The sequence below is a fragment of the Saccoglossus kowalevskii genome, chromosome 13, assembly GCF_978046115.1.
Source record: "Saccoglossus kowalevskii chromosome 13, keSacKowa6.1, whole genome shotgun sequence".
Lineage (NCBI taxonomy): Eukaryota > Metazoa > Hemichordata > Enteropneusta > Harrimaniidae > Saccoglossus > Saccoglossus kowalevskii.
The window spans coordinates 19635306-19652259 of record NC_140653.1 but is presented as its reverse complement, the minus strand read 5'-3'; the positions used below and the strand labels follow the sequence as shown (position 1 = coordinate 19652259).

The window sequence follows — 16954 nt, the reverse complement described above, 5'->3', positions numbered from 1 at the left end:
CAAAATCTGACTAAGCATGCATAAGTATAAAGTACTAGGCACATACAAAAAATGAACAGATTTGGTTCAGGGTTCTGAAATATGACGGAATTATAAGTCCCGGTTTGAATGGAGACTAAAAATAACTAGCCAATCAGAGCATCATGCAAAACATTTTTATCGGTTCACAAATTCACTAGCCTTTAGGATTGTGGACTGGTTAATGTTCTCAAAGTTTGTACAAATCAATGTCAGCTTGGTAGAGTTTTTTCTGTTTTGTAGGTCCAAATAAGTAGTCATTTTTTTAGCCTAATGGTCTGTCATAATTCTGATGAATCCACGTGATGGCCACAAGCAAATTCCTGCGCAAAAAGCAAGATTTTCATTTTAGAAACAAATACAAGAACACATAATACTACAAAATAGATTTGAATTCCATGAAGCAGCGTTCTGAGAAAATTGATTTAGTTTTTGAAAGTTGTCCTTTTGGTTTGGTTTAAAGCATTGTTACCAAGTGTGAAAATATGGGTTTATGTGTCACCAATAACCTCCAATACTAGTAATAATGAACACAGTTCACCACAAAGTGTCAAAGGCAAGATGTTCAACACGTAATGTCTGTGGGAAATCTCAAGCTTTGTCTCCACAGTCCTGTCATATGCAAGCAATGTAATGGAATAGCTACTTTTTCTGCCGCTATTCCATGAATGTAATCAAAGAAAGGACTCCCGTGTGCTGAGAGTATTGGAGACACATTAAAATTAATTCAAAATTTAAGATTCGCTTTTCAAACAAGAAGCTTGGCAACTAATTTTTGTCTATCTGAGATGCATAACATGAAAAAAATGTGATTCACATTATCAAAATTTAAAATGTATACAGAAAATACATTTGATTTTTCATCCATGGTTTTTAGTCTAAATAGTTCCAGAGCATCTCTGCAATGAATTCAATTTAAATCTAATTTTTTAGATATCAGAATTGGGCTAATAATAGATAATCAATATGCATGTTCATCAACATTAAACTAATCATGTCTGTGGATTACCTCAATGAACCAAATGAATTATTATAAAAATTAAGCAATTATTATGCATAGATTTAGTTCTGTATATTGTTTTAGGGTGCACATGTGCACAAGTTTCATTATAATATGATGATTAATCCTAACTAAATCAGTGGAAAGCTGAAAAGTAAATTATTATGCAAATTATTCATTTATTATAGATGTATATAAACCTAAAACTAATTTGATCATCATATTGTGTTGGAGTACATACCAAGATTCACTGAATTAAAATAAGTACTGTCACAGACCATCTATGTACAAAGTTTCATTCGAATGTGATTAAAACCAAAAATTATGATTTATTATGCAAATTAGGTAATTAATATGATCTGATTTTAACCTAAAAATGAGTGGGTCTGTGCATTGTTCTGGAGCATCAATGTACCAAATTTCATTGAAATGAAATAATTAGTACATGTGATATCAGTGTAAAAGATGAAAATTGGCTAATTATGCAAATTAGGTAATTAATATGCACTGATTTTAATCCAAAACTAATCAGGTCTGTGCATTGTCCTAGAACATCTATGTACCAAGATTCATTAAAATGGAATAATTAGTACTTGCGATATCAGTGTGAAAGCCACAAATTAACTAATTATGCAAATTAGTTGATTAATATGCACACATTTTTACTTAAAATTAATCAGGTCTTTGGGTGGTTCTAGTGCATCCATGTACCACGTTTTATTGAAAAGTAATGAAGTAATAGTACTTGTAATATCAATGGCTGAAAATTGATTAATTATGCAAATTAGGTAATTAATATTTCGCATATCTGTCTGTGCATCGTTACATGTCTCTATGTAAGTTTCATTGAAATGTGATGACTAGCACCTGAAATATCAGTGGAAAAGCCGAAAATTGACTAATCATTATGTAAATTAGGTTAATTTTATGCATGGATTTTTACCCAAAACTAATCACATCTGTGCATTAGTCCAGAGCATATATGTACAAAATTTCTTCAAAATCTAATGAATGGCTCTTTGGATATCAGTGGAACAGTCAAGGAAGAGCTAAAAATTAGCTAATTATCATGCAAATCAGGCAATTAATATGTATGGATTTCAACCCAAACCTAATCAAATCTGCGCATTAGCCCAGAGCATATATACACCAAGTTTCATTAAAAAACAACATACGGTTCTTGAGATATCACACACACACACACACACACACATACTGACAGGGTAATTGCAAAAACTCCCATTGTGTGCTTCGCACACGGGAGTAAAAAAAACACGTTCGAAAAAAGGTAATCCAAAATCGAAAATAAGTATAATCAGCTGGTCATTTTGACCTATAATACACGTTTTCGTGCTGGGAGTCAACATGCCTGAAAGATAGTAACTGCCAGTGTATTTGTAGGCGTCTCTTGAATAAATAAATATATTTATTATAAAACGTAAATACAAGTACGCTAAGTAACCTCGTGATACACCTGCAATCTTATCGATATCACATAACACTTGTACAATACTATAAATAGACCTGTTAAATATATTTATTATTTTTTAAATAATATGATTGACCCTTTATTTGTGAAAGTTCCTCCCCCAGAGTTGTTAGTCCTACTACTGCACTGCCTGGAGAAAACGAGGTAACGGCAACAAAATCCTGAAAATCCGTTTGTGTTTTCGTTATAACTTTTTTGTTTCGTGTGTTCGTAAACACTCTTAGTTTTCATTTATTTATTGGTATTTTCAAGATTTGTTAACGCACAATCAGCAATGATGTACATTTCACACATGGTACACTATAGTTATAAGTGTGTCAACAACATGCTATTCCAATGTCATAATTTGAATTAGATAAATCAGGCGCTAATGCCTTCAATAACAATATTTATAACACATTTTATTTTGATCGAGGTAAACTAAAATCCGCCTTTTAGCTGTAAGTGTTGTGATATGCCAATGCCATAGCATATTCATTTCATAGCCCAGACACAGAAGCATTCTGTAAATTGCCATGTTTTATTTTTTTTATACATTTTCTGCCCAAATATAACTACATGTATACTTTCTTCTGTACAGCCGAGATAAAGTTTGTCTTATACCCCTTTTATTCATTTTAATACCACAACAGTAATTTCAGCCAAGATAACTTTCTAGTCGTTGAGGAAGCCATTTGAAGAGACAATGTGTATTGTATGGCGCCTTTGATACTGCACGTTTACAGACGCAATCACGGTGACTCAAGAGGCCCCGTCGCGTCATTTTGATTGGTTGACAATCTCAATAGGGCACGTCACAGCTCAGACGAGTAATACATTGTATAGTCTGAGGTCACAGTATGGGTCAATATTTTGTCACACCCGAACCCTAAATCGCACGGCACCTCACTGTATGCCCACACATGCACAATAGGGTATGCGCACTACTGTCACTTGTGGATATACTATACTATACTGAGAATCAGATAGCGTATCAGCGCCAGTTTATACTATTCACGACATTACCGGAAGTGAAGGACATTACATGAATCGGGCTTCTAAGTTCTAGTAAGTATACATGTTATTGAAGAGACCTGATTTGTCGTCGTATCTATAAATCGATTAAAGGGGTTTCACTGTCCACTTCGCACCCCGGCACAGTACTCGGAGCAGTTCTTGCTACTGCTGTATCTTGTGTTCCTTGTGTGCTCTGCACCCGGCTCTGCAGTTCAGTTACTTGTCAGCGCGTATTCTAGTCTCCGCGGAATGTAAAGCGTCCAGCGTAAGTGTAACAACGCCTATATATATTTGTGTAACGTCACACCCTAATGATTTCCATAACAACCCATTTTGCAACACGATTCGTAGGCTGTCTAGCATTCACGTTAAAGTGTGTGTGTGTTGGGGCGGGGGGGGGGGGTATTCTAAGACTATTGAGATGAGTCATTGACATCCGCTGCAAAGAGTTCAACCTCATGACCTTCATACGTTTATGTAACGCTGCTACTTTATAACCAGAAACAACAGACTTTCTGAAATTTGAAAGTCGTAATAATAATAATAATAACAACAACATTGATTATTGCATATTTAGGAATACGAGTATTAGTATGCAGTAATAATATTTTATGAAAAAAGAAATACAAATATATAAAATGAAAAATAAATGAAGATACAGTTTACATGTTTTTATATTTACTTTGGTTAATGTACTCGTACCATTAGTCTGTATCAGTCATATAAATTTGTCAGTATTTTTAAGTTTGTCATGTGATTTGAGTCTTGGCGTAAAATATTGTATTTTTAACATTCAATCTGAAAATCATTAATATCACACTGTTTACAAATTCTGTTCACTTTAGGATGTGTATATCTGCCTCTTTCTTATACTTATACTTTATTAAACACATAAAATTCCCCAGGAGGAATTAAAATGGTTACATTTACACTAAACAAAAGTAGACTAATAATACAAAACATTAAGACTAAACTAATGATTAAAAAATAATAATAATAATAATCAAAATAAAAAAAAAAAAAAAAAAAAAAAACTTAAAAAAAAAACATGAATAGTAATAAATCCCACTAACAGCAATAATAAAGGTAGAAGCAACCATTGTTAAAAAAGTAATAACAATAATGATGCGTTAATGCATTAAGGGTTAACAATTTTGGAGGTGTTGCTGTCTTAAGTCGAGGGCAGTTTTAATGAATTGTCCGAGTGTGATATGAAATGAGGTAAAATTATAACTCATTGTCAGTGCAAATTGTTCATTAATTGTAAAATTATCAAAATTATTAATTTGTTTCTTACATTTCTCAAATATTAATTTTCTTTGGTCATTGTAAAATTGACAAGTCATGATGAAATGGTGTTCGTCTTCTATTTGGTTTTTTGTGCAAAGTTCACATACTTTTTCTTTTACAGATGTTTTTGGTTTGGAATGTCGTCCTTTTTCTATTTTTAAATTGTGGTTGCTTAGTCGAAATTTACATAATGCTTGTCTTAGTTCAACATTTTTCAGTGATATCAAATAGTTTTCTAATTCAAATTTATTTTTAAATTTTCTGTATGTTCTCAATTTATTACCCTCTCGACCATTATTCAATTCTTCTTTCAATATATAAATCATGGTTGCTGGTCCTAAAATTGGTCATATTAATCTTATGTTTGTTCAATACTATTGGACCTATTCGCCAAAACCTCGGTTCACCATGTTATTTTATATTTTATCTATGATTAGTTTAAAATAATGTAAAAAGATCGTTCCCCTAGGTTGTATTACCTGTTGTATTTGTATCTCCACGGGTAAAATACAATGTGCCGCCACAACTGTTTATGTTAGTGCGTTCGGTGATTTTCCGAGGACGATCTTGCTTGTACGGTATAAGTATATTCTCTCCGTCAAAATATTGATAATCTGAACATCAAATACCCAATGTTATTGATAAATACTGATTTATGTTTGCAGGTACATACTCGTAGCATCATATGGTAACCGAAATGTTTCAGTCTGTGCTTATACTCACGACAGCTACAGTATACGTGGTTTTTGGTGAGATTGAATTGCCTTATTCGTAACATTATATCTTAGAACATCCTGGTTTTCCGGCGCCCTCTTATTCATTTAAAAACAAAGCACAAAATACGATAATGGATCTACTCATAATAAAGATATCCAGAATGTATCTATGTTGATTTTGTACTTTCGGTCAGTATAAGGATATTGACTTTATTTTTTTTTACAGAAAAAAAAATACTATTTTACATTTGGGGTGACGCACGTAGCAGAATGTTGAAACATAAATGAAAAACACACAATTTTTAAAAAGCATGTAGATTGTCGATTCAGTTAATATATAGTTTGCTGGGCCATTTTTCTAACCCTTTGGTCACAATCGGATGGGACGACGTCAAGCAACTACTTAACATGAATTTACCAAATTTAAAATTGTGATGTGATTGATAGAATTTGAATTTTATAGTTGGATATCATAATTTTTGGTAATGGAAAAGATGTATTATTCAGTAAGTTATTTGAAAACATATTGCTGGAATTGGTTTTGAAATTGGTGCTCGACACGTTTTGAGTGACGAGGTTGCCAATTGCTTCTCTGTAAATACAACGTATTCAGCTGTTCCATTTGATAACTGATAGTTCAAATCATGGATGTAATGGTATCCTATCACATTATTAGTACTTATGCAATGTATGTAATGCCTGTAACACCGCTTTCAATTGGTCGTAATATGATAAAACACAGTTAAAGTAACTGTAATTAAACACGTGTTATATATTGTTTTATTTCAGCTGATATTACGATAGAGTGTCCACAATGCACCCACATCTCAGCCGACCTCGATGATGATTCGTGGATTCCGTTGGCGGCCATCAATACAATCCGGAATGAAGCTTGTGTTGCATATCCATTCGACCCGACCGCTGACGGTATTAGTTTAGTCCAGTGTACAGCCGCAGTAAATCAAGTAGCAAAGTGCGTATCTTTCGACGGACTTGTTAATACTGACCTCTCGATCCGTAAGTTGCATTAATCATGTGTTGATTGTGTTTATGCTGTCATTTACTTATACGTATCAGGGGGAAAATCTTCTCTCTCTCGGGGTTCTCTACACTTGTCAGGGGGGAAACTCGTCTCGTCTCTCTATCTCTAAACTTTACAGTCAAATAAGACACACACAACGAAATACGTTTCAGCTCTCGTCTTAGTCGGTCAATCGAGCACTCTATAAGACACAGCGCCCTGGGGAAAAAATCCCCAAAACTATCGTAAGGCTGAACCAAGACTCGCCCAAGACTGGACTGCCTCAAGGCTCGCCCCTGGACTGGACTCTCGACTCTCAGACTGCGTCTATCGTGCTCTGCTCCCCAAGACCAACTCAAACTCTCTTTATTCATTTTCAAAACTCTAACCAATTACAAAGCAGAAAAAAGACTCTAGGGCGTAACCTTCAATCATAAAGCCAATCACATTAAGTACTGAATACGTCATATCTTTTGATTAATCGTTCACTACATTAATAACTATGGATACCAACTGTCAGAATCGCGACGGATATCTCGTAATTAGTTCCAAATCACTGAGCCAAGTTCCGTCCAAAACTTCAAATAGGCCTAAACGACGACAGACATAACACAGCAATTCAGCTAATAATCAGCTAATTAAGTCGGTTAACAGATACGCGAAAACAAATTCATGACACAATGTCCCTCCATTCAAGACTGTGATACGAAGGGTGGTTATTTGACCACAATTTGCCGAAACAATAGCGTTGCCTCGCATTTTGTTTAAACAATACCGAGGTTGTTATTTTGGTGAAATTGTATTATGATGACGTAAACTGCAAAAAGTTCAATGTCCAATAGAGTACGAAGTCTGAGCATACTGTAAAACATACTGTAAAACAAGCTAGCATGTTATTTTAGCTAGTTTAGGTAATCCACAGTTTCGCTAAATTTAAATGTCGCTAATTAGAATAGAGTATATTCTCACAGTAAGATTATTGGCACTTTAGCTAAATTAAGATTCAGTTAATTCATGCATTGAGTCAAATTCGCTAAAATGATATGTAGCTATTTTTAAAGTGTTTTACAGTAGTAGGACTTCAAAGACACTGTCAGTATAATTTCAGTCCATTAGCTGAATTTCAGAATGTGGTTAGAATTAGAATTTCGTGACACTGGAATAGACGTACATTATTTACAAGTACCAACTACTACCAAAACACCCAAATACCCTATGTAAAGGTATTGGCCATGGTATATGCACACTGCAGCAAACAATTTATGTCAAAACACTTCAATACCAGGAAATTGTTTTCGGATAAAATATTTTACAAGAACTCAAGAACTGTTTTTTGCCTGGCTATATTTATATGTATGACAGTTTTCAAGCTGTGCTCTTGTATGCAACTTGTAGAATCAGTATGTAACCAGAACGAAGCTAAGGTCCAGATGCAAAGTCTTAATACATGCATGAATACAGCTAACTCGCCTCTCTTCGACTTTAATTCACCCCTAGTTGGCATCGTTGCTATGAACACACATATTAAGTACTGTGCTGTGGTGGACATTGACCCGGGTAATGTGTGTGAACATACTGAAGGAGACGAGAACAGTGGTACAGATCTATCACAACAAATTACCCAGGCTATGTCAATCCTCAACTTCCTTGGAGATGATTCATTTTCTGGTCGCCTGTGTTATTCAGATGGATTCCGTCAGCCAGGTCAGTCACACGTTTCAAGTATACGTCAACGTAACACGATTATTCAAATAACTCTGACTCGATATATATTCAATAATAAGCTTTTATAATAATAATCTTTAGCGGAATTTCACTGAAATGCAATACAGATGTGAAGAAAAACAAAAGAGCTGACAAACTACATTCAAATATAACAATAAAAGAAAGTTAGCAAAGGTTTATAATATCTGTGTTAATGTGTATTCCAATTTATATTTGTAATGTGTGGACACTTATTCGTATGTATGCATACGATATCTCAGTTTCCCAATGGCAACACAAGGTTGATGGTTATCGATGTACAAGTAACGTATACTTTGTGTTGAATTATCTCTGTCGTTTTTCAGATTACAAAACTATTACTTGTCCTCAGTGTGGCCACATAACCACAGATGCCACCTCTATTCCATCCGCGCTACTTGCCCTTTTTCAGAACGAAGCGTGCGTTGCCGTGCCTTTCGACGCCAGCGCTGAGGGCATCGACGAAGTGCAGTGCACACCGATGGGAAACCAAGTGGCAAAATGTGTATCATTTGATGGAGAAGTTGACGCAAGCTTAATTGGTATGTGTGTGTGTGTCAAATATACTTTTTAGATAATTGTAATATATATATATATATATGCATGATGATTGATATAATAAATGTACTGCATTCTTCCGTCATAATTTTTTATAACATAATTATATACATCATCTGATACATATACCTCGAGAAATCGTTGCACTATAACATCGCATTATGTGAAAGATCCTAATTAGTCGCATGAAATGCGGAACAATCTCCGCTTCCAGAGTCGCATAATTTTGTGCTGAGTTTTCATTTGTTCGCGTGTTTGCAATGGGTCTATGAACATTTCCGTTTACTGTAATATCGACACACATTAACTCATGCGACCTATGAAATTGTACAAAGTAGCTCGCGCAAAATACTAGTAGTTTACCCGCAGTAATTTAAAAAAAATGAACATTAGACGTTCATGTATACCCCAGAGCAGGGCCCATGGTTGAACTCAATAACAATTTGAATGTATTAAGGCGTTGGTGCACATAGGCACACAAGTATATAATCTTCTATTTGGGGGTAAAATGAATATACTTTAGCTGTTTAGTTAGTGAGTGAAACTTTTCCTATATTTCTAAGAGAAGAGAGTGGTTGAAATCGGCTTCATTTGGGGGTCTGATGTTAACATATCTAGGGAAAATACATTTTTGTTATTTTTTTTTAATTAATTTCCGGTATTTTTCATGCTTAGAGTCAAGGTGTGTAAAATTACCCCGCTTTCAAACGTATATGGAGAGTTGAAGTGGAGCGAGTTATTTATGTTAACCTCAGACAGTGGTCGCGTTTACGCAAAAACATGCGTATATTACGCATCAATATCACATTGTACGCAACAAAATAAACACAGTGCGTACTATGTACGCAAAAATACGACAATTTAATTTACTTTCACTAACCCCCTGATAGCGATCATTCGCTGATGCCGAACTAAACGGGTCATTCCAACACCGATTAACAAACACGCCGAATGTACAAATTCAGTAACACGTGTACGTGGCTAACACGCATTCCACTCTCACAAGGCCACTAAGAAATTGACAACTTTTTTTTTCTCTGCGTCTCTGAACAATAAATTTAAGCCAATTGGAAACACGATGTCACGGATATTACAGAAAAAGGTGTTCTTTGCAGCAAGAAAGCCAAGTTTGTTCGTCAGAAAACGTATCAGTTAGCCTGGGAAGCAGAGTATAAATGGCTACGTCCGGAAAAACGGGAATGCGAAGATAAAACTGTCATGTTCTGCCGACTGTGCGAGAAACGAGGAGAAAATAATGCCTTCACAAAAGGATGCGGGGATTTACAGAAATCGGCATTGAAACGACACATGGACAGTCCCGGACACAGGAGAGCTGTAAAGAATGACAAGAGTAGTCGAATACTTGGAGCTGCAGTTGAAGCTAATAAAACCCAGTCCGACACAACGCGGAAAGCTGTTTTTCGCACGGTGTATTTTTTATCCAAACAAGAATTACCGAATGATGTTTATAGAGGGCTTATCGACCTACAGCGTGTGAACGGCTGCCAGGCTTTTAATTCTAAAGATACTGCAATCCCAACACACCATTCGAATGTGACAGAAATGCAGGAAATTATTGTCGAGACAATAAGAGAGGATGTTAAAAGAAGAATTGCGGAAAGTCCCTTTATTGGAATACTTGTGGACGAAACTGTTAATGTGACAATTTATAAGAAATTAATTGTATTTTTCCCGAGTGTTGAATGAGGACGGGAGAGCTGAAACTATTTTTGGTGGTAACTATACTGTTCAAAGTGGTGATGCTGAAACAATTTTTAATAAAATGCAAGAAGTAATAGACGAAAAAGGAGACACCCTGTTCAGCAAATTGGTCGGACTTGGGTCTGACGGCGCGAGTGTCATGATGGGAAGACACAGCGGTGTTGGAGTACGTTTAAAAGGGGCCTCGCCATTCTGTATTCACGTACATTGTGTTGCGCACCGTATAGCCCTGGCATCGTCAAATGCTGCAAAGAAAACCGCCAAAGTCAAAGAATTTAGAGACACCGCCAATTGTATATTCCATTTTTTTCAACATTCCGCTGCCCGGTATGGCAGACTACGTGAACTTACTGCCGCCATGTCCGATGAAGACTTTTCAAGTCTCAAGGAGCCCTGCAGTGTACGATGGCTTTCATTGTCACGATCTGTTGCTAGTTTGGACAAAAACTGGGCGGTTTTATATCTTGAGCTTGGTGAGGAAGCAGCAAGAAATAATCCCAAAGCAGAAGGACTATTGCGAGCGATAAAATCATTTTCTTTCGTTGCCACGATGAAAATGCTTCGTGACGTACTTCCAATTGTTGACAGACTAAACCTAATTTTTCAGCGGGACAATGTTAACTTGGGAATTATTCGTCCGATGGTTGAATCCACAGTTCGGGAACTTGAAAGATTCCGTGACACCGATTTTTGTGGTGATAGTGAAAATGAATTCATAACAAATTTTAATCGGGAAACATCGGAGTACAAAGGAAACCGTCTCGTCTACAGTGCTGATGTAAATATAAACGCACATAATGTCATGCGTGCACAATTCGTTCAGCATTTAATAGACAATTTACACAGTCAATTTCCTGGGGAAGACCTGTCCCAGTTAGCTAGTCTGGACACAGTGCTCAATGCAAGCAAGTATCCAAGAGATGACAGATTTATAGGTGAACATGGAAATGAAGCGTTAAATTTGCTTGCTGATTTTTTTGCCGGCGATGCAGAGGATGGTTTGATCGACGCCGCTACACTTCGCCGTGACTTCCGCCAAATGAAATTGACATTACGAGGACATGGTCACCCAAACTTTGATGAGTCTTGCAGGTTATTAATCAAAGACTACAGTGAAATATACCCAGCATATGCTTCACTAGCAGCAATTTCACTTGTAATTCCAGTAACAAGCGTACCATGTGAACGTGGGTTTTCCACGCAAAATCGAATAAAATGTGCTAGACGATCTCGTCTAAAGGAAGTGAATGTTGACAATCTCATGCTGATTTCGATGGACGGACCACCAACAGATCGTTTTGATTTTGATCGTGCACTTGAACTTTATCATCAGAAAAAAGATCGTCGCAAATTGTGAAGGTAACGCACTTTAATACTAACTGTGGCTTGAAATACTTAGTTTGCAACATTGTATAAAAAACGTGCTGTTAATAAAAACTACTAAAATTAAACATGTGTCGTGTGTTAAGTGGGTGTACGCGTTGATGATCTGTGGAAACGCATTTGTTTGTGACTGATGCGTTCGATATACGCAACTTGTAGAAACCTAGCGCGATCACTGCTCAGACTTGTATTACTAGTCTGAGTGTTAACCAACTCTGTATGCTTCTATTTTAGTCACAACGGTGTCGTTGACGACTCATCTCAAAGACTGTACGTATGTGGATGTCGATCCAGGCAATCGATGTGAAGATGTGAGTGGGGACGAAGACACAACGAGTGGTCTGGGTCAAATGATATCACGAGTTATGTCGGCTCTTAATTTGTTCGGCAGCGAAACTTTTACTGGACGTCTGTGTTATTATGGTGACAACACATCAGCTGGTGCTTTCCACTCCTATGGGACAGTAGTACTTACTTGTATTATATTATTTACGATATATTTTGAAATTTAGTATATTGTAGACGCAACTTTCAATCCAGCCTGCGAATACCTTCATAATATACTGATTTGCACAATTACCTAGTCAATGTGTTATGGCTGGTTTATTAGAAACAATATACCTGTTTTGAACGAAGCAACTACGCTTAAAAGTACATGTAACGAAATTTTTGTAAAATAACTTATTAAGCGCACATTACCTAGTATTTCTATATTGATATTAACAACAATATATATTTGTCACATGTAGTTGCACTACGACGAGTCCAATATGGATTTCCTATGCGACGTATTCGAACGTGATGACTGGGTCGGACCCCCCATGTCCACAAGTACTTATATGGAACCACTTTCTAATAACATTAACAACCCATATGTTTCTCAGTTTGATCTATTCTTGTGCAATCCTACTGACATGATGCCCGTGTACTGCACCCTATATCTCTTTCTTGGTGCAGGTGTTTATAAATATTATAATGTAGACCCAGTATTACGACCAGTTACACCTGACATTGTTGTCATAACGAACAACATTGGGATTACAGGCAGCATTAACAGTAGCATATATTCTAATGATTTTTGTTTGTGTTTCAATCCAACTGAATGTATTGTTTTTACATGTTATTACCTAATACTTTTTTGTATTAATATATTTCGACAAATCTTGTAACGCGGACGAGTATAACGTTTCAATTATCTTAGTTTTGTGATTGAAACGAATAGGACAATTAAACCAATGATTTTCAAATCGTCGATGATTTTATCACAGAAGTCCATGTCAGGCTAAGGGGGCTGACTTTTGACATGACCCCTGCAATGAACATGCTTGTTCTACGTTTGCATGACTTTATTACCATCTCTAAATTTCCACCTGTACGCATAAAATCCAGAATACCACAACCTGCGTGACCAAATTATGTGACAAACTGAAGGTGCCACTGTATTTGTCAGTACGAGGGTTATTTGGTAGACATCTTAGCATGCAATTTATCACTGATAAGCCCATTTAACGACATGAAAAGAACAACAGTGAAATAGGCCAGAATTGTAAAAATACATGTAATACAAATGTAGCTGAAACATAATTTGCATAGAGATATGAGTAACTATGGTGTAAAGGAATCCCTTATGCACAAACTAACACTTTTACGTGTTTCTCGCACATTACCCATGCAGGGTAACCTTCCCGACCGAACACCAAATGAATTTAGAGAGAAACTATTCAGTTTACAAACTGTATGCAACGACTTAAAATAAGACATAGATTTGAGGGGGTACCCATTTTCAATGCACAATTTGATAAAATTGACTATCGTGTATAGGAATAGTTTGCGTAAAAACTTTGTTTTGAACGACACTAGGTATGCTCCTCGGACACTGAGGCAATTGCCCTCGATGCCTTTGTGAAGTTCAACCCCTGCAGCTGAATGTATCTAATTTAAATAATCTGTACTCCGTAAGGGATAATGATATTTGAGGTCACAAACCTATTTTTCGATAAAATGATAGTTGTATTTAAAAAAAATGGTGGCATGTTGATTTTATGCTTGGTATATAAACATATCTAGACTATGTCATCCAGAATTATTTCAAAAATGTTAAAAGTAACAAAAATAAGTTATTTGAACATTAGTGACGGGCTTTGACCATTTTTAGGCAAAGTACGGTATTCATTACACGCAACAGAATGCTGTTCATGTTATCATGAAACTATAGCGACATGGCTATATAAATAAGAAAACACTGAACGCTGTCATGTGATATATTATGTATATATTGGAATAACATATTTACCACGGCCTTTCGTATATAAGACACTGGATATTGTTTTGGTCCGTCCCTTCTTGAGACAATGGTACGAGCATGGAACTATAAACACGTCATGGTAAGAATAATAAATATATTATGACCTTTGAACACGTACGTGTCATTTAACATTTTTCAAATTAGGGAGTGAACCCTCGAAACTGAGACCGTGTTTGTGAGTGTTTTAAGTTTAATTTGCCAAACAATATAGTATAATAATTGAAGGTTAATTTACAATCGATTATATTTATAGTCATATTATTAATAATAATGATAATAATATATGGCTGGGACTAAAAAATAGCTGAAGGGAAGCTAGTCGAGTCCACTTCATTTCTCGTTAATGGAATAGCGTTATGGGTGCCGATTAATTATAATTAACTAGACAACAAAGAAAATAGGAAAGAAATAACAAACGTATACATTTCCAATTGAGGCTGTAATTGCTACAAAGTAAAATAAAACATACAAAAACAGGGATAGGTGGTGTGTACATGTAGGTGTGATTAAAGTGAAGGGTGGGTAGATTTATGTGTTATAACAGTGAAAAGAGGTGTTCTTTGAGTTATTTTTGACTCCCATGTGCAAAGCACACAATGGGAGTCTTTGCAGTTTGTGTGCACGTGTATGTGTGTATGTGTGTCCGTCTTTTCCACTGCTATTTTCAGAACCATACATCGGTTTTTAATGAAACTTGGTGCATAGATGCTCTGGGACAATGCGCAGATTTGATTAGGTTTGGGTAAAAATCCATGCATATTAATTACCTAATTTGCATGATAATTAGCTAATTTTTAGCTGTTCCATGACTGTTCCAATGATAACTAAAGAACCACTCATTGTATTTTGATGAAACTTGGTACATATATGTTCTGAACTAATCTGTGCATACTAATTACCTAATTTCATAATGTTTAGTCAATTTTCGCATTTTTCCACTGATATCTCGAGTACTAATCATCACATTTCAATGAATCTATGCAGAAACCCAATTCGTTTTCAGTAAATATTTATGCATATTAATCATCTAATTTGCATAATTAACCAATTTCCAACTATCACACTGATATCTCAAGTACTAATCATAACATTTCAATGAAACTTTGTACATGGGTGCTGTAGGACAATGTACAAACCTGAATAATTTGGGATACAAATCTGTTCATATTAATTGCCTAATGAGCATAATAATTCATAATTTGTGGGTCCTAATCCCATTTCAATAAAACTTGGTAAATAGATTTTCTGTTACATTGCGCAGACCTCATTAGTTTTACACTCAAATCTGTTCATATTAATTTACTGATTGCATAATTAGTTTTTAGCTTTTCAATCAATATCTCAAGTACAAGTACTTTCGAATTATATTTATTGTGTCTCAAATACTCTCAGCACATGGGAGTTCTTTCTAAGCTTTCTTTGATTTTAAATGGGTCTACGCTTGGATTTTAAGTACTGGGGAAGGTTATTTCACATTTTACTCCATTGAATTCTCGGGACAACTGAATAAAATGATTTTTTTAGCTGCGTTGTCGACAAAGTCGACACAGCGGAGCTGTTCATATCACTGATTGTCCGTCGTCGTCTGTCGTCCGTCGTTGTCAACTTTACAATTGCAACTTCTTTTTCGAAACCGCAAGTCAGAATGTTTTCAAATTTGATATGCAAGTACCTTGGATGGGTCTTTCTCAGATTTGTTCATTTCATGTCAAAATCTCAAATTCTCTATTTTTGGTGAATATTTTTGCCATTTTTGGTAAAAAGTGATTTTTTCGACTACTTCTTAAAAACAGCAAATCCGATTGCTTTGATATTACATATATAGATACTACATGTGGACCTCTCTCAGATTTGTTTATTTTGTAATGATATCTTTAATTCTCTAATTTTGGTGAATATTTTAGTCATTTTTGGTAAAAAGTGATATTTTCGATAAGTCCGATTGCTTATATACTATACATATTGTTCATTCTCTGACGATATCTCCAGTTCTTTAATTGAAATGTGCATTGCTAACAGCGGAGCTATCTCAGTCGACAGGCGCTTGTTTTTAGGAGGGATGAAGATGTTCGAGTAAGTAGATTGGGTATGACGAAGTAATCTAAGTTACACGGAAGTCTGTTACAATAAATGTACAGTTTCGATATTTGAATTGACCATAAACATGAAAAATAGTTAGCGTTGTATGTGAGGGACTACTATGAGTAAATTTGTCCTTGAATAAAATAATTAATGCGGGCAATTTTGTTGCATGTAGATGGGAGAGATACGTTGCAAGTCTTTTCCCATAGTTTAAAGCGCGGTGGTCGTCGGCAGCGCGTGTTCGAATTTCATGTAAATAAACAATGTATTTTACCCGCGTTGTGTACGTCGCTATGAGTCCCATATCGAACAGGACGCGGCACGGCGACTGCCGCCCTTTAAGGTCATATTATATTTGTGGGATATTCAATAATTTATAAAAAAAAGAACAAGGACAAATCTGGGTAGTGTGTGCAGAGTTTTTCCGACGAGTGGAGAGATTTGGGAGTCAATGTTTTAGCCGAGATATTCAGTTGATTTAACTTTCCGTATAAATGTGTTATTCATGCGACGTTCTAATTTGGTATTAGTTTTATCCTGGCCTGCCGTTAAAGTAATATATAATTAGTTTTACTAGCATTAATAATGAGTTTTAATATTTGCATCACACCATGTATGACATTTTTAATAC

At 35.6% G+C, this 16954-nt stretch overlaps 1 protein-coding gene across 1 annotated transcript; it reads left to right on the top strand.

Annotated features, from left to right (window-relative positions):
- Nucleotides 1-3340: 3340 nt before the first annotated feature.
- On the top strand, nt 3341-12571 carry LOC100372592 (uncharacterized). The gene is made up of 6 exons (XM_085507022.1): nt 3341-3554; nt 5459-5542; nt 6299-6526; nt 8028-8234; nt 8600-8815; nt 12171-12571. Exons 2-6 carry the CDS (start codon nt 5479-5481, stop codon nt 12446-12448), a joined length of 993 nt encoding a protein of 330 aa, XP_085363148.1. The 5' UTR covers nt 3341-3554; nt 5459-5478; the 3' UTR covers nt 12449-12571.
- Nucleotides 12572-16954: the final 4383 nt, after the last annotated feature.